Here is an 18,022-nt window from a genome sequence, read left to right as displayed (position 1 = left end):
AGTGCCTGGTACAGGAGTGGACACAGTAAGTGAATAAGAGGGACTTCAGCTGTATTATTTTTTTTCTCTCCAGCCCCCTCTCTCTTTCTCCCTTCCCCCTTCATGGAAGTGAAGATCTGTTTGCAAACATATTATGAGACTATGCTCAACATTACTAATGTTCAGGCAAATACAAATTTGAAAATTATTAGTTAACATTTCATCTTCACATGTTTGTCTAAAATTTAAAAGTCTGACACTGCAAGTATTAATATGAGACAATAAGCATTCTCATACAGTCAGGTTTGTGAGCCGGGAGTACTTTAAAGACTTGTTAATAGGCACATGAGTTATTAATACGCATTAAAGATTTATTAATACGCACATAAGCAATACAAGCAGTCTCGACGTCAGTACTTCAAGCGCATGCTTCATAGAATTCCATCCACAGGTGCCTGAGGAACTATGAGGGCGTTCACGGAAGCATTATTTATAGGAACAAACCAATGGCGACGTAAACATTCACTAATAAGGCATACCTATATCCTGTTGGGAGATGCTTTCACCGCACTCTGACACCCCCTGACACCCCTAGACCGCCAGTAAAGTTCACCTTGAATTAGAGGGCAGAGCTAGCTACTAGCTAGCCAGAATTAGCCATAGAGGTTTTGGAGGACCCAGGACGTATAGAGAGACACAGGAAGTAGTAGGGAGGGACCTAGAAAGATTCAGGGGGTCCTTTTGGATAGAAGAAGGAAAGAGAGGGAAGGTCACTGTTGTCTAGTAGCCGCTTCTCTGATCAATCAGATTTCTATCCTGATATCTGACTCTTGAGTTTTATTTAATAATAGAACAATGTAAGTAATCACTTCAAGATCCCATCAATGGAATGCAATACCACATTTAAAAAAGAAGCATATTTGCATGGCATCAACATGGAAAAGCCTCAAAAGAGAATAAAATATTAAAGCAAAAACAGCTACAAAAACAATACATCAGTAATGTCATTTCTGTACATTTTAGGAACAATTTACCATTTGTTCCTCATATGCAGGAACATATACATGTAGGAAAAAACACTGAAACCGTCAAAGATTGCATGCAGATTAAGGTAATGGCTGTCTCCTAAAGAAAAGATTTCATTACAATATTTTATTTTTAATTGATCTGAAAAAAATTATTTTCTAACTCTAACAACTTTGAGGGCTACAAAGTCATCATTACAATCAGCATCTGTGTCTGTTTGCCTGGAAGCCTAGACCTGAATTTCAACACCAACGGAAGGAAGTAACTATAAGAGCAAAAACAACAAGAAACAAACAAATACCCCCCCTACACACACACACAAAGACAAAGTCTGTATTTTAGTTCACATAGTTAAAGGGTTCCCCAGTAGATTCTGCAAACTGGGACTAGTCAACTGCCCAACACTTGCAATCATTTTGTTATTCATAAAATAGCATAATCTGACTGGCATATGCCTCTTTCTTGACTGGTTTTCTCCTGGGGTCTCTGAAATGCATGTGGTGCTAAAGAGTGCCTGCTGGGAAGAGATCAGGCAAGTTCCATATATATATATATAGAGAGAGAGAAGGCCTAGGGAAGTGGCTAGCTTACAGATATTTACCTACAAAGATAGGGTACATCTTTTAGTATCTCATTCAAAAAATAATTTAATTAAATAATTTTGGGGTTTTCCTTAAAGCATTTTTCTAAAGTAGTATTAAATAGGAGAGAGTTATTCCTGGTTGTTTGGTTTAGTGACATTTACTATAGTCTAGTCTGTTAGTAGGACTGTATTGTATCTACCCTTTCATGCAATTGCTAGCAAAAACACCCATGATTAAGCCAAGGGAGGTACTGTGTTGCTCTCTGTCTTAAAGTCTGGATCCCTCCATTCCAGTTACGCCATTCACAGTTTCCACAAGTCGTCTTTGAACCCACATTCACTACATACTTATCCCCATATGTGCACATTCACTACATACTTATCCCCATATGTGGCGTTATTATCTTCTTTTATCTGTCCTAAATGGAACACAGACTGCTTCTTTCTAGAATTTTAGACTTCTGAGCAAGCAGGCTTGAATTAATCGAGACAGGGTTTTAAGAATACAGGCCACTTACCACTTTAGCCTGTACTCCTACACCAGGCTTCTGGGTCGCCTCCCCGTCTCTAGCTCTATTGCATCCTGTCTGTGAAGGGACGGCTCAAACCTCACCCAACATTCCTGATGAAGTATGTCCATGCAGACACGATAACCACTGGTTATCTGTGCCTTTCAGTGATGCCCCATATTGTGGTAGATATCTGAAAACTATTAGAGTCCTTAGAGGCTCTTACCCACTCTCATGAAAATTCCCAGGTCTCTCTTCTGATTCACACTTCCCAATGTACTCAGAGCTTTCTAAACATTCCACTTACCCATCTTAAAACTAGTCTAGGGCATTTTGTTTCTGTTCAGGAACACCGAGTTCTTAGACCTGACCATTTACTCTGGCATCTGTGGCTTTTTCCTATCTAAAAAACTTCATAGTCATTCTCCCAATGCACAAAAAGATGCTTGGCAATTCTGGACCTGGCACTGATGTCTAAGACTTGAGTACAAGCATTTGCCTTCCGATGCTACCTCCCAGTTCCACAGAAGGTGTACGGCTCACTCATTTGGCTAAGACATTCTTACTGGCACCTACTCTGTGAAAGCACAGAGGTAAGGTGTCATGAAGACAAGGTTCCCACCCTCAAGGATGCCAGTTCTATCACATTCAGTACAAATCCTTAAGAAACAAATGACAAAACCCTGGATATTTTGTTCTTCAGAAACACTACCCAAGGCAAGGTTTTAAGGCACAATCTGACTGGCATACGCCACTTATGGTTCCCAACTAAGAGAATACTTGTTTTTAGTGCTAAGATAATGTAGGGATAAAACAGAATCCCTTATATATCCTCTGAGCTTTCTAGATCTGCAGTAAAATTCAGTAGCTATTAGTTCCTAGTGGTTCATTTAATTACATGAAATAAAATTATAATTACAATGAGTTAAAAAATGTAAGTTCTTTCCTCGTTCATGCCAGTCCACATTTAAGCGCTAAAGGATCACACTTGGTTAGTGGCTGCTGTGTCAGGCAGCACAGATACAGTCAGCTTCTAACATCACAGTAAGGTCTATTGGACAACATTGGTCTACGGAGTTTGTATATAAAAGCCATATAGTGATCGCATTATAAAACAGGTTATCCATCTTGGCAAATGATGATCATCTTCCCCAGCTCTTACATGATGCAACTTACTACTGGTTATTTTTAATAACCACATTAGAAAATAAGTTATCTATTCTGGAAAATAATGACTGTCTTCCTCAACTCTAATAGGATGATCTATCTATCTATCTATCTATCTATCTCATCCTTTTTTCAATGTGATCTAAGCTATCTAAAATATCAATAATATTTAACATTTTTAATTAAATTTAATTAAATATAATCTACGGCAAAACAATCGTTGTTTTCCATTTCCGTTCAGAGCAGAGCACATGAGTGAATAGCGACCTACACAACAATACCATGAGAAGTAACCAGTTCACCAGAGGAGGCGTCACGGCCACTTACCCTCCTTCACTTTCTGCTTCCTCTGAACTATTATTGTTTGTTGCTGCGCTTGGAGCCGTCGTCGGCCGTTTCTTTCTAGCTCTGTGCTGAGGACTGATCTTATGAACTGTTACTTTCCCTCCAAGTTCATCCTGCAGATATTCCTCCAGCTTCGGAATCGTCTCTTTAAGAAATTTGATTTCCTCCTTAAGTTCTTCCATGCTGGTCAGTAATTCATTCACCTTTTCCAGGATCTGAAGTTGCCTTCTTTGAAAGACCGCTAATGCTCCTTGTTCACTGTGAGTTTCATCTTGCAAAGTTAGTGAATTGAATTTCTTACCCAGGGAAAGAAATTTCGGCAAGTTCGTTGTTATTCTTGTTTTGCGGATCTTGTGGTACCATAAGGCCAGCAAGCTGATTCCGGCAGTTCCCACCATGACACCAAGGATCAGTTCTTTCTTTGTGGAATGAGGCATTTCTTGGCTTTTAATTTCTAAAATTAAAAAAGTAAAAATGCAAATGAATGTTTTTCTATCCAGAATAAATATATTGACGCTTGCAGGGTGGCGGTGGTGGCATACACCTTTAATCCCAGCACTAGGGAGGCAGAGGCAGGTGGATATTTGTGAGTTCAAGGCCAGCCTGGTCTACAGAGGGAATTCCAGGACAGGTTCCAATGCTACAGAGAAACTTGAAAAACAAAACAAAACAAACAAACAAACAAAAACCAAAAAGGATGCTTTTTCAATCAGTCAAAGATAAGCTTTTGTCATCAAATGTTATCAAAAAGCCTGACAAATCATAAGCTAAACTACGCTGTGAGCAATGTGTCTTTAACTCATACCTCAAGAGAGATAATTGCTTAAGGCTATTACTGAAGTATGGTGTGAAATACTGACTTTAATTCTGAATTCATATCTGCTACAATCAATCTGCAACTTACCCTTTAATTGTACTTTAAAGAGCTAGCTAGAGAGAAGTAGAGGTACCATCAACTCGAGAGAAGTAGTTGAGAGTTCAAGTTGTCCTAATTTTCTCTGCTATTCTATGTGCAATTAATGTGCTGGGTCTCTTGGTCTTAGCTCATTATTAAAGTCTAAGAGGGGCTCTTTCTGAACATCTTGCTCACACTGGGACTTAATATTACAGAGATTAATGGTGTCTTCTTTTAAAGCTCGGGGCTTAGAGATATAAAATACAAATGGCAGCTTTGTTAAGTTCATAATTCACTTCATCTCCATTTCGTTCAGCTAGAAAGCCAGTAAGGCACACGCACGTTTCCTCTTTCTTCTGACCCAGAATTCCTTTGCTTCTTACATTTCTACTCATATCTGAGATCTTAATGCTTTTATTTTAATTTTTCACTTTTTAAAAATAACTTTTGAAAGCTATTTCTTTGACTCCGTTTTTTCCTCATCTTTCACTTTTTTTTTTCATTGAAAGCACAAAACAGAGCCTACCTCATTCAGTATCAACTCAGCTACTCTGATGAAATGGACCAAAATTTCTCTTTAGCAAATCTCATTTCTACTAATATCTTTGTTTATCTAAAGTCAGAAAATGATTTAATGAAAACATTGGTATATTCCCCTTCCCCTCCGAGATGGTGAAACAGAAATAAATATATCAATATTGTAATAGCTTTTGTAACTATGTATACTGAAGCTTTAAAAAATATACTTAGAAGTCCCCAAACTTGATTTCACTTCAGTTTTCTCTATCAGACATATATTTGTGTTAAAGTTTGCTAACAACTTGGGAGAAATAGTCATAAGCTAGCCACGTAAGGAGCAGATCATTAAAGCACTGCTAACTGTAAAAACAGAAAGAAATAAATCCTGTAGGAACTCTTGGATCCTAGCTGGAAAGTAACTTTTAGACTATGGGAAAAGGAAAAATAAGATGAAAATCAAACAACTAGATAGTCACTGAACTGAATGGATAACTAAAATATCTAGAATTTATGTGCCAGAGATAGAGGCTAAGGGAAGTCTGTCTAGAGGAGAGACATTTAAACTCCATGGGACTGGCAAAGAATAACCTCAAGGGAAATCACAACTATCAGGACGCTATAGGATGAATGGGTCCCAAAGATTTCACACAAGTGATTCACGTTCAAGTTTCCACGAAGGCTTCCAGGCTATGTGAGGCTTTCAGCAGAGACCTCAAAAGGACAATGTGTTGGTAGGAAGGCTAAAAGAATCTTAGAGGTAAGGCTGCTTAGGTTCCCTCCGAAATGGATTAAAAGTAAGACTCCAAAGTATTATTGATTCACAGTGATTGAACTGGAATGAAGATGAAGGTGTCTAATCCCATAAACAGAAAAAAAAAATGCAGAATTCAACAACGTACAACCAGATTGTCCAACACTTAGCAACAAATTTTCAAACATGCACACAAGCCAGAGGATGCCAGACATGATGTAATTAGCAAACAGAGGCCTTAAAACAATTATTTAAAATGTTTCAAAATATTTGCCATTTATTACAAGTAAATTAAGATATTGTCATATTATAAATGCCCAAATACATTTACGAGGAGAGAAAAAAGAAAGCTTTAAGCCAGATTGTTTGGAATTTCTAGGAATGAAAAAAAATCTCTGAAAAAAAGTTTTCTGAAATGAGATTGACAGTGAAAAAAACATAGCATGGAGCAACAAAAGCGGTGCACTTGAAGAAACAGCAAGAAACAGCATCCCTAAATGAAGAGCAGCAAAGAAGGAACACAAAGAAGCCAAGTGGAACTCCCAGAACAGTCAACAACAGACAGGGCTGTAGGAGAGAAAAACGGGAGCAAACAATCCCCAAATTAAACAATAGTCAACTCAATCAAGCACAATTAAAAAACAACAACAACAACAAAAACCCAAGGTGTACTATTATTGTGTTGATAAAAATCAGTGGGGAAGCCCAGCAGAGGTGTTTCAATCCCAGAACTTCAGAGCCAGAGGCAGTTGGATTTTTTTTTTTTTTTTTGAGTTCGAGGCCAGCCTGGTCTACAGAGCAAGTTCCAGACAGCCAAGGCTACACATAGAGACTATCAGGAAAAACAGAGAGAGAGAGAGAGAGAGAGAGAGAGAGAGAGAGAGAGAGAGAGAGAGGGAGAGAGGGAGGGGAGGGGAGAGGAGAAGAAGAGAAGAGAAAAAACAGTGGGAGAGTGAGCCAGAAGAAGAAGGGAAGAGCATAGAGAGAGGAAGGAAAAGGAGAATGGTTGCCATTCTTGTGTCCTCAGGAGTCATTTAAATAAGAACATGATGAAATGACATCTTTAAAATGCTTGGGTGGGGGACTGCCCTGCCAACTGAACTTTCTATATCCAGTGAAATAGCTTTCAACACAAAGGTAAAAGGTTGATGTTGTGGGTTAACAAAAGCTGAGACTATTTTTACCAAGCGAAAGTGCTAGAAGAAATGCTAAGGGAGTTCTTCTAGAAGGCAAACAGAAACAGTTAATACGCACAAAGGACATCGCATACCAACAGTGGCAAATATGGGTAACATAAAAGTCAGTTTTTTTAATTTTACTATTTACTTATAAAATAGTTTCTATTAAAGCCAAAGTGATGACACATCACCATAGGTTTATAACAGACCTAGAAGGTAAGAGGAAGGATAACAGTTTAAAATATGGGAAAGTCCAAAGTCTGGGACAGAAAACCATAAGGGTATAGATAAACCAGTGTGTGTGTGTGTGTGTGTGTGTGTGTGTGTGTGTGTGTGTGTTGTGGGGGGATAATAATGGAATACTAAGACATTCACTCAGTCCAGAGGAAGGCTTACTGGGCTAAGGGATGGGTAACTAGAAAAGCGAATAAGGAGAGAGGATACCAGTTATATAGAGAAATGGTGGCAAAAGGTCAAGGAAAACTTTATTTTCCAATACAAAAGATCCAATTGAAAAGCGAAGCTGGTGAAGTAGAAGAAACGGCAGAGAACTGCACAACTAGATGATCTCTAGAGCATGCGCACAAGCTTGACCTTGACTACATGCACAAGCCTTCATTCATAGCGATGAAAGAAAAGACAGATTTCATCAGCAAAAATCCAGGTTAAATGGGTAGATATACAAGTCTATGAAAGTTCTCTTTGCTTGCTTCTTCTCCAAAGCAGCCAAACATGAAAGCCAAGGCAGAAATACTAGACAGACATCATTCCTGAATTAGGTGGTATACGTGAAGCCTTGGGTCCTGTGGCTAGAACACTATTTGACACATTCTAGTGAGGCACTATTGTTTCCTGTGTACTACATGGCCAACTAAACGTAATCTTCAGATGACCTATGGGGGGTGGGGAGCAGCAGGAACTTATTCCCAAGGAGCTGCTTAAAACAATATTTCTTTTCAGATTCCTATTAGAGTAGAGACGGTTCAGGGGTTAAGGGCATTTGCCATCAAATTCAAGGACCTGAGTTTAATCCCCAGGACCCTCCTGGCGAAGGGAAAGAAACAACAGCTGTATACACACACACACACACACACACACACACACTAAATAAAAGTAAAAAAGAATTAAAAGTCCTATTATATTATTGTTATGATTTTAGCCAAACCAGCATGGCTGGCACTTCTGGGTTCCAGGACCATGCCTATGCAGACAAGCCCTCAGGCAAAAAATACCTACTCACCCTGGGGACCTTGAAAGGCCCTGTGTGACCCCCGTGCGGCGTGATTGCGTCACCTACATATGACGCAGCTCCGTGAGTCCTTGTGCGCATGCGTGAGCTCCATCATCTGTGTATGACATAGTCACGTCATTCCCCCTGTGCGCATGCGCTAGGCAGTCTTTAAAACCTGGATGCGCCATCTTCAGCTTTCTCCTTTCTGCACACTGACTTTGCCAGGTCTGTACACGCCTCCTCTAATAAACTCCTAAGTGAGTTTGTTTTGTGTTTCATGCTTCCTTCTCACTCACTTCAGGTAATTTCAATTATACTATATGCATGGACAATAGTTACTACCTAATTTGGATGCTCTATCATTAAAAAAAATAAAGGTTGGGGAGGTCTTTCAGAAATTACCTCAGATTGTGATCTCTAAGAGACTGACTTTAAATCTCTCTCTTAACCAATTCCAGAGATGACCTTGGTACTTAATCTGGCCTGTCTGATGGCAGAGCATTTGCCAATTTTTCTTTCTTTTTTTCTCTCTTTTAAACCCAAATATCCTCTGAACTAATATAAAGAACTGTAAATCTAACCAAATGCTCACTCCTACTCATCCAGAAGACACAACGATAGCAGAACCTAAAGGCTTTGTAAGAGATGAGCTGTTTACTATTGTTTAGCTCTGTCAAACATTTCCCAATCCCAGAGAACCTAGACAACAAAGAGGACCCTAAGAGCGACATACATGGATCTAATCTACATGGGAAGTAGAAAAGACAAGACCTTCTGAGTAAATTGGAAGCATGGGAACCATGGGAGAGGGTAGGAGGGGAGAGGAAGGGAGGGGGTGGAGAAAAATATATAGCTTAATAAAAACAATTTTTAAAACCACATGATACCATAAAACTAAATTACCTTTTTAAATTACCATAAAAAGCAATAGAACTAAAAAAGCTACTACATACCTATGATATACATTTATATTCCAGGTAAATCATGTATCCAACTTGATCGTCTTGAAGCTATACTTTGTTCTTTACTGATTAATAACAATACTGATAATAATAACGGGGAGCAGTTCAATAGTACAGCTCTTGCTTAGCATACACGAGGTCCCGCATCAGATCCCTAACGACGCTCATTCTCTGAACTCTTCTCTTTTACACACACACACACACACACACACACACACGCGTGCACACAAGCGCACATGCACACGCATGTCATGCGTACATACGCATGCGTATACACACACATGCGCGCACGCACACAAGCACACATGCACACGCATGCGTACATATACACACACACACCACACACACACACACACAACATCCACATGCCCATCTAAAAGTCCAGCACAAGGAATTTTCCTATGATGACTTAATTCTTTGGCCCAGGTCTGTCAGGCCAGCCTTGAACTTTACATTATGAAACACATCTGAAAGGTTTTTTTTTTTCATTTAACAATTAAATAAAAAGAAGTGAAAGTCTGATGACAGACCCAGGTTTAAACACACGAGAAACAGTTAAACTTTTACCTTTCTTTAGGTACTATGTGGGTTCCAAATTATCTCCTTCAAGGAGTTCAAAACAATAACGCCACTATCATTTTTCAGACAATAGAGCTGCTCTCATTTGCCCAGGGGTTATCCAACTAAAGAAGTGAGAAAGGTTACCCCAGGGCTCCTGTTTCCTAATCTGAGGGCCATCTAGCTGCATGCGGAATCGGAAGGCTTTAAGCAAGGACAGGAAGGAGAATGCTGACTGAAGCCGAGGTGTTCAGAGGTGAAAGAAGACATCAAAACCAGGAAAACCACCAGAGAAGAACGAGGATCAATAGAGTCAGCATTTGTTAGTAATCTCACCACTAGAAACGTATAGGTCTCTGTTTGAATTTATGCTAAAATGTGCTTCTGTGTCAATAATTTGAAAAATAACACTGAACAAAAATAGTGAGGTCCAAGCAAGAAATACATCAGTGTGTGTTTTTGGACCAATAGTCTGAAAATGATGCTGACGAGAGGGAGAAGTGCCAAAGTTGTCAATAAGAATCCATGCTTGCCTACGGTATAACTTAGAAGGTAACATAAAATTGTATTGTTTTTGTATTTTTGCTTATAGTAGTATATTCCTATACTAAGTATGGATTAAACAATCAAAATTGATTGAGCAGACCTTACACCTCATTTTAACCCACGGAATTTGCATTTCAGATGCAAAAGAGAATTACAAACTCCTAGTTTTAAATCACTTATGATGGAAAGTGAGCGACATTGGTATTAGTATGGCACACGATCAATGGTTACTAGCCGAGAACTAGATCGCCTACTGGAACAGTGAGAGTGAAACGGTGGAATATTAACTTCCAGGAATGCCTCCTTGAAAAGGAAAACCTCACGGTGCTGGTCTAGTGTTCATACTAAAATTATGTTCTCAATCTAACAAGAATGTGTACGGTGAGGTCCTAAGTAGCATTCACACCCGTCATCAGCTGGTCCTTGGGATTGGGGGAGGACATAAAATGCTGTAACCCATAAAAACCCGAGGAAGGAAAAACTTTACCAAGAGGGTCAAGAAACACTATAGGTTACAAATCAGCTGCAGGTTTCCAAAGAGAACGTTCTGACCCCTTGGTGGGGGGGAATAAGGTTAGCCAGACTGTGTACAGCGATGCCGAAAAGTCAGTACTTTCCAATTGAAATTCAAGTCTTGCCTTATCTATAACATAAATTTGTGACCCCTTAGAATTCAGTTTATTTGCAAATGCTAGTAGTGCGGTTTAGTCTGGTTTCCATGTTTGCATAAAATAGGCAGAGCCTCCAAATTTTTTTAGCACGAGGACACGAAGCACGCAAGGACACGACGGCTGGGCGAGGCTGCGGCAGGTGCAGGGGCGCGGTACCCGCTCGTGTGGTCGCCCAGCCCAGGGGTCACGCTGACAGCCCTCTGCGACACCGGCCCCGCCAGCACCGCGCCAGGACAGTCCGCCGCTGCCGGGTCAGCAGGCGTCTGGCCACGACCCGGAAGTGGAGCCGCCGCCGGAAGTGCCGCCGCCTTCTTCCACACGCCCCCGGGCCGACGGAGCCATCCGGGCTCGTCGCCCCCTCCCCGGCTGTTACTCACCTGGGTTCGCAACGAGGGCTTCTCTGGCCGGAGCCGGAGGAACCGGGGCCCGCGGGCGAACGAGCGGGAAGGGACAGCCGACTGGAGCCCCGGAGCCCGCGTGTCCCAAGGTCCGGCGGCGCGGCCTTCGCGTCTGACCCAAATAGCAGAGGCGCCGGGGGAGGAGCCGCTAGCGGCCCGGGGCTCCCGCCTCCTCCCGCCGGCGCTTCTCAGCCTCGGGCTCCCCTCCTGCTTTTCACCGCCCGGGGAAAGCTGAGCCTCCCGGTGCGTCCCGCAGGCCGGCTCGGAGGCCGCTGTCCGCCTCCACCCTGCGTGTGCCCTGGCCCATCTCTGCCACCGATCACTTAAATGTCCTCAGAGCGCCCTTAGCTAATCCTCCTTTTTGGCAGAGTTTGAACCTTCCGTCAGTCGGACGCAGACATCACACCTTGCACTAATTTCTCGGTCTTCCTTTCTTCAACTCACATTGCTCTTTTTAATGATCGAAATTACTAGCCGCTTCGTCTCCCCACTGCTTCTGAGTTGCCTTTAGTTCGGAAACCCGTCTTCTTAGATTGAAGGTTTTGGCTAGCATCTCATTCTGCAGTTCGTATAATAATTCTGTCTGACTTTTTAAGAACAGCTCACAAGTCCCTCTCACTTGGAACGTGATTGGCTTAAACGTTTGCTTATTGAGGATAGTCTTAATTATTAAAGTCCCCACCACGTACTAAAGAGAATTAAAAATGGATGCACTCCTGCTGTACAAAGAATCAGGGCTGATTTTACACACACACACACACACACACACACACACACACACACTTTTTTAAAAAGTATAGAACAGATTAATACTTTACCCTTCGGATCCAGAGCAGTTAAGAACTACTTTTACCCCATTGTCGTTTGTAGAGATATTGCAATCTAACGCTAATTGCCTCATTTAACCATACTATGATACGATGTACACCTGTCTTACAGGGCGTTGTTTCTTCTTTAAGAAGATGTGGATACAAGAGAAACTTTACTCTCAAAAACACAAAAAACTTTCCCAGGAACCATTGAGTTCATGGCTGCATCCTGGTACACAGCTGAAACTAGGCTTTATAAAATCGAGGGCTGTGGGTTGAGATTTACCAAGTCAGCTAGAAGAGGATGGTGGGGCTGGGGTAGGGTGCTAGCTTGATCCTTTCTGAACTGGGATACTGCAACTAAACTAGCCTGTGTTCCTAAAGCCTGATCCCACTAGCCTGCAATGCCTTTGATTTAGTCCGTAAAGCAGTTAAAACTGTCTAAGATGTAGAAGCTCATAGATAATAACTATTAATCTGACAGTTACATTTAAATATCAAAATGAGAAAGACAATGTTAAGGATAACAATAAGAAGAAGTAACTTCCTCCATGCCTTCTAGGACGGTTTGATTTTTAAACAAGCATCTGAAGAAAAACCAACACACTCTGAATGCCATAGCTGCTGCCACCCATCACCGTCAGTGCGGCACAGTCTGGTCACTTGGCATGAGTGTTTCATTCTCTTCCTAACGTGTCTCCACCTACTCTGCCGGTGCTCCTCCTAACATTCTCTGCTGGTGTGCCCGCTCTTCTCCCACCAGCCAGTGTCCTCTGTAGACAAACCACCCCATCATCTCTCCATAAGCGGTGTGCTTTTCATACTGGAGCACCTTGTTCCTTGCCACTCGTGTAAAGCAGATCAATGGACTTTAATCTCTTTCCCCTGAGACACATTCTCCTTGTCCCTGAGGATTCATTCCTGCATTGAAACTCCCGTGAAAGGATGAAGAGTTTAAGGGAACAGAAGACACCTTCTGCTGTCTTTCAGCATCCCTCTGTGCCTAGCACGTAACTACTGCTTGCCAGTGGCCATTGTGTTCCCACACTGTGCACATCCTCCAGACACGGAAGGCAGCGCTCACCTTTGTTCCCAGGGTCTGGCACAGCATGCACTTATTTATTTATTTATTTTTGAAAATATTTTTGAAACACTTCTTTGAAAATATATACATTGGTGGGAAAACCATTTACAAAATTTCTAGTTCTTCCTATAGTAGTGGTTTATAGATTATATAGTTCATATAGTCGGTGGCTTATGGTTTTGTTTCTGAGGTTTTACCTTAGTTTTATTTTCTGAAACAACTGAAATGACAAAGTTTTAATCCTGTAACTGACATCAGTATATCATATGGATTACTGTTCTATGGTTCTTGCTCAATTAGTTCCACATGGAAAAAATGCTTTCATTCAATTAAAAACAAAAGTATTCCCAGAAAGCCATGAACCTGGCTGGATTGATGCTAACCTTACCCGGTGACTGACCTGAGTTTTTCTAGGTTACTCCATGAAGTTTCTTCACAAACTGAAGAAGAGTGTACAAGTCCTATCCTTACATGGATTCAGAGCGCTCTAAAGGAGAATGAAATAGATCCTAGGAGAGTAGCTCAGCCCCCTCTGTTCTTTCAGCCTGAGAGATCATGTTGAAGGACATCCTTGATAAGCCAAGGTCAGTTTCATCATCTGTCTAGAATGAAATACAGTTGAATAATCATCAGGAAAAATGATGCTAATACTACATGTAAATGAAACTAATGAAATGTTTACCCAATAAGTAGAACAAAAGATTTTTTTTTTTCCGAGACAGTGTTTCTCTGTAGAGTTTTTTAGAGCCTGTCCTGGAACTAGCTCTTGTAGACCAGGCTGGCCTCTGCCTTCCGAGTGCTGGGATTAAAGGCGTGTACCACCACCACCCAGCCAAAAGATTTCTTTTTATTAAGCCTTGACTAGTGAGGAGGCTGCTTGATATTCTGCTTCAGGATGCTGGGCCCCACAGGTTTTGTGGCTCTCCTTTCCTCAGTTTATGCAAAGAAAAGTGACTTCCCTTTAGGAGCAGATATCCCTCAAAGGTTCAGGAGATGGGGAAAAACTAAAAGAGCACTTTGTAATATTAATCTATTGGTAGAACAGATCAATAAGGTTAAAATAGAGACTCATTAGTCAACCGTTGCTCAAGCTTTCTGTTTTAACGACATACAATATAACAAGCAGTAAAGGGAACAAGAGAGATTAAATATCAGGGATGCAAAGGACTGAATACAGGTAAAGGACGTGAGTTATGAGAAAGGATATAAAGCTAATTGTTTCTCCAGTTCTGTCATGGTGGTTTTGTTGGTAGTGGTGGATAAGTTCATAAACACATGTTTGGCAGCAAAACAGCAAAGGCCCATGTTGAGTGCCACAGCTTCAGAAGGACAGTCCTAACTGTGTAGAAGTTCAGAGATGTACAGACTTCAGGTCTGGTTGATTTCAGTTGTGTAATCGTTTTCCAGTGCTTTTTAAATAATAAAATTAAAAACTTTAATTTATAAAATGTCATTTCTATCATTATAATTAATATGCATATTTGGACTCACATCCAGAGACGTGAATCTAGAAAATAATGAAAACTGAAACCTAGTAGTGCAACAATTTCAGCAGGAAGTCTGCATCCCAACCCAATACAACTACAGTTTGTTTGTTTACAGCAGGAGACATAAGTTATGAAGATTATGCCCTGAGTGATGATTAGTTTCCTAAACAAACTCATGAAATCTTTTATAATCTATGAGATAACATCCAGCATGGTTTTTGCTGCGTTCTAACTGAGTACTGACGTCAGGAAATCACTTATCTGTGTGCAATGGCCTTGGCTGATCCCAGTTTGCAAAAAACATAAGGTGGTGTGTCAGGAGCTGGAGGTTGTCCTGTGGCCGAGGAAAAGACAACTGCACTCTGTCTGTGGCAACTACTTACCAGCCATTGCGGAAGAAGTCTTCCTGGTGCCAGTCACAGGCTCTGCCGGGTGTCCAGCAAAGAATCTCATTGAGCCGGAGGGTGCTTCAACTTTCTCTCATGCAACAAAACAGCCTTCAGTCCTCCTTAAAAATAAAAGCAAGGCAGTTCTGATAGTAATGGCTTCACATTGACCCCATCGTTTGTGGTAAGCTTTTCATTTCCCCAGCTGGAGCAGCCAGGGCAAACTTTTCTGCTGTACATAGTGGAGAGCTGTCCGTCACTCCTAGAGCAGGAAGACAATAAGTGTCTTATTCAATAATGGAATACGGTCAATAAACTAGCGTGGATAATTTGGATATTAACATAGAAATACAGCAAGGCTTTACTAAGCAAGCCACAATACAGTCACATAAAAGATTTCGATTACACATTTAGCTTTGAAACTTGATGAAGATGTTAAGATACTTTATTCTTTTCCTTTGCTAAATGTTTACAGTTATAAAGCATAATCACTTTTATTCCCATTTAAAATGCCGAAATTCTAAAATCGTACCATGCTACAATGGCTCAGATTGCTGTGTGGAAGACATTATACTTCTAAATGAAAACTGGAATTTTCATTTGATTCAAATATATTTAAGTATTTTGTTATCAGAAGTGATCAAAATTTCCACTTAAGCCTTCCCCCTTAAGCAATAACTTTGTTTAACATCGTTAACTTTTGAAACTAGAAAATTGGTCTCTCCCAGCCTTTCCTGGCTGACACCCCTCCCCCGCAGAAACCACCAAAGCTGCTCTCTACCACACTGAACAAAGGCCTCCCCATTTTCCAAGCCCGGGGCTTTGATCTTTTGGAGCAGTTTCTCAATACAAGTACTATTGACTTTTTGGGCCAGAGAAATACCGCAGGAGAGTTCTTTTCCAGTGTTTCTCGGCACTCCTGACCTCTGCACACCAGTGGCGCATAGATCTATTGGTTAACGGGTAACTTCATAGGCTCGGATCCTTTAATAACAGCAAACAGCACCGACATGGACACACTCTCCTAGAGAATTAAATGATGCTCAGATAGGATTAAACAATGCCCTAGTTTTGAGAGAATATGCTAGAAGTTCTTAATTTTTTAAGTTATGGATAATTTTTCTTTTCTTTTTTAAAATTGTTTTTATTGAACTATATATTTTCTCCCCTCTCTGCCTCCCTCCCTCTCTGCCTCCTTCCTTCTCTGCCTCCCTCCCTCCCTCCCTCCCTCCCTCCCTCCGTCTCTCCCTCCTCTCCTTCTACTCTCTCCCATGATCCCCACAGTCCCTATCTACTTAGTAAATTTTGTCTTTTTCTACTTCTCATGTAGATTAGATCTATGTATGTCTCTCTTAGAGTCCTCATTGTTGTCTAGGTTCTCTGGGATTGGGAATTGCAGGCTGGTTTTTCTTTGCTTTATGTCTAAAAGCCACTTGTGAGTGATTGCATATTATATTTGACTTTCTGGGTCTGGGTTACCTCACTCACTATGATGTTTTCTAGATCCATCCATTTACCCACAAATTTCAAGATATAATTATTTTTTTCCGCTGTGTAGTACTCCAGTGTATAAATGTACCACATCTTCATCCATTCTTCGGTCAAAGGGCATTTAGGTTGTTTCTAGGTTCAAACTATGACAAATGCTGCTATGAACATAGTTGAGCACATGTCCTTGTTGAGAATTCTTTGGGTATATAGCCAAAAGTGGTATTGCTGGGTCTTGAGGAAGGTTGTTTCCTAATTTTATGAGAAATCACCATAGTGATTTCCAAAGCAGCTGTACCAGTTTGCATTCCCAGCAGCAATGAAGGAGTGTTCCCTTTAACCCAGCATAAGTTGTCATCATGTTTTTTTTCTTAATCTTGGCCATTCTTACAGATATAAGATAGAATCTCAGAGTTGTTTTGTTTTGCATTTCTCTGGTGGATAAGGATGTTGAGCATTTCCTTAAGTGTCTAAAAGCCATTTTAGATTCATCTGTTGAGAGTTCTCTGTTTAGGTCTATACCCCAATTTTTAATTGCATTATTTGTTCTTTTGATGATCAATTTCTTGAGTTTTTTGTATAATTTGGAGATCAGCCCTCTGTCCGATGTGGAGCCTATTCTGTAGGCTAATGTTTTGTCTTGTTGATTATATCCTTTGCTTTAAAAAAGCTTTCCAGTTTCAGGGGGTCCCATTTATTAATTGTTTCTCTCAGTGTCTGTGCTACTGGGATTATATTTAGGAAGCAGTCTTCTGTGCCAGTGCATTCAAGTGTACTTCTTCTTGTACCGCTTTCTCTTCTATCATGTTCAGTGTGGCTGGCTTCTTTATGTTGAGGTTTTGATCCATTTGGACTTTAGTTTTGTGCATGGTGATAAGTATGGATCTATTTTCATTCTTCTACATGTTGATATCCAGTTATGTCAGCACCATTCGTTGAATATGCTTTCTTTTTGCCATTTTACATTTTTTGCTTCTTTGTCAAAAATTAGGTATTCTTAGGGGTATGGATTTATGCCTGTTTGTTTTATTCCAATACCAGGCTGTTTTCAGTACTGTAGCAGAGTTTGAAGTTAGGGGTTGTGATGCCTCCAGAAGTTTCTTTATTATACAGGATAGTTTTGGCTATCCTGGGTTTTATATTTTTCCATATGAAGTTGAGAATTATTCTTTCGAGGTCTGTGAAGAATTTTTCTGGGATTTTGATGGGCATTGCATTGAATCTGTAGATCACTTTTGATAAGATTGCCATTTTTGATTCTACCTATGGAAGAGCATGGGAGATCTTTCCATTTTCTGATGTCTTTTTCAATTTTTTCTACAAAGATTTAAAGTTCTTGTCATATAGGTCTTCCACTTGTTTGGTTAGAGTTATTCCAAGATATTTTATGTTTTTTGTGGTTGTTGTGAAGGGTGGTGTTTCTCTGATTTCTTTCTCAGCCCATTTATCA

At 40.6% G+C, this 18,022-nt stretch overlaps 1 protein-coding gene across 3 annotated transcripts in view; it reads right to left on the bottom strand.

Annotated features, from left to right (window-relative positions):
• Positions 1-15,763, bottom strand: part of Rmdn2 (regulator of microtubule dynamics 2) — a 69,724-nt gene extending 53,961 nt beyond the window's left edge. For all 3 annotated transcript variants that reach the window (XM_041631149.1, XM_041631150.1, XM_041631148.1), the window contains exons 1-3: positions 15,617-15,763; positions 15,082-15,206; positions 3,592-4,063 (exon numbers count right to left, since the gene is read on the bottom strand). In XM_041631149.1, coding sequence (XP_041487083.1) covers positions 3,592-4,063; positions 15,082-15,151 — 542 coding nt within the window. In that variant the 5' untranslated portion in view covers positions 15,152-15,206; positions 15,617-15,763. The remainder of the gene's footprint in view (positions 1-3,591; positions 4,064-15,081; positions 15,207-15,616) is intronic.
• Positions 15,764-18,022: the final 2,259 nt, after the last annotated feature.

This window comes from Microtus oregoni, unplaced genomic scaffold (genome assembly GCF_018167655.1).
Source record: "Microtus oregoni isolate MIOR12 unplaced genomic scaffold, Mior012 000036F_ref0000092, whole genome shotgun sequence".
NCBI lineage: Eukaryota > Metazoa > Chordata > Mammalia > Rodentia > Cricetidae > Microtus > Microtus oregoni.
This window is presented reverse-complemented; position numbering and strand designations above follow the sequence as displayed.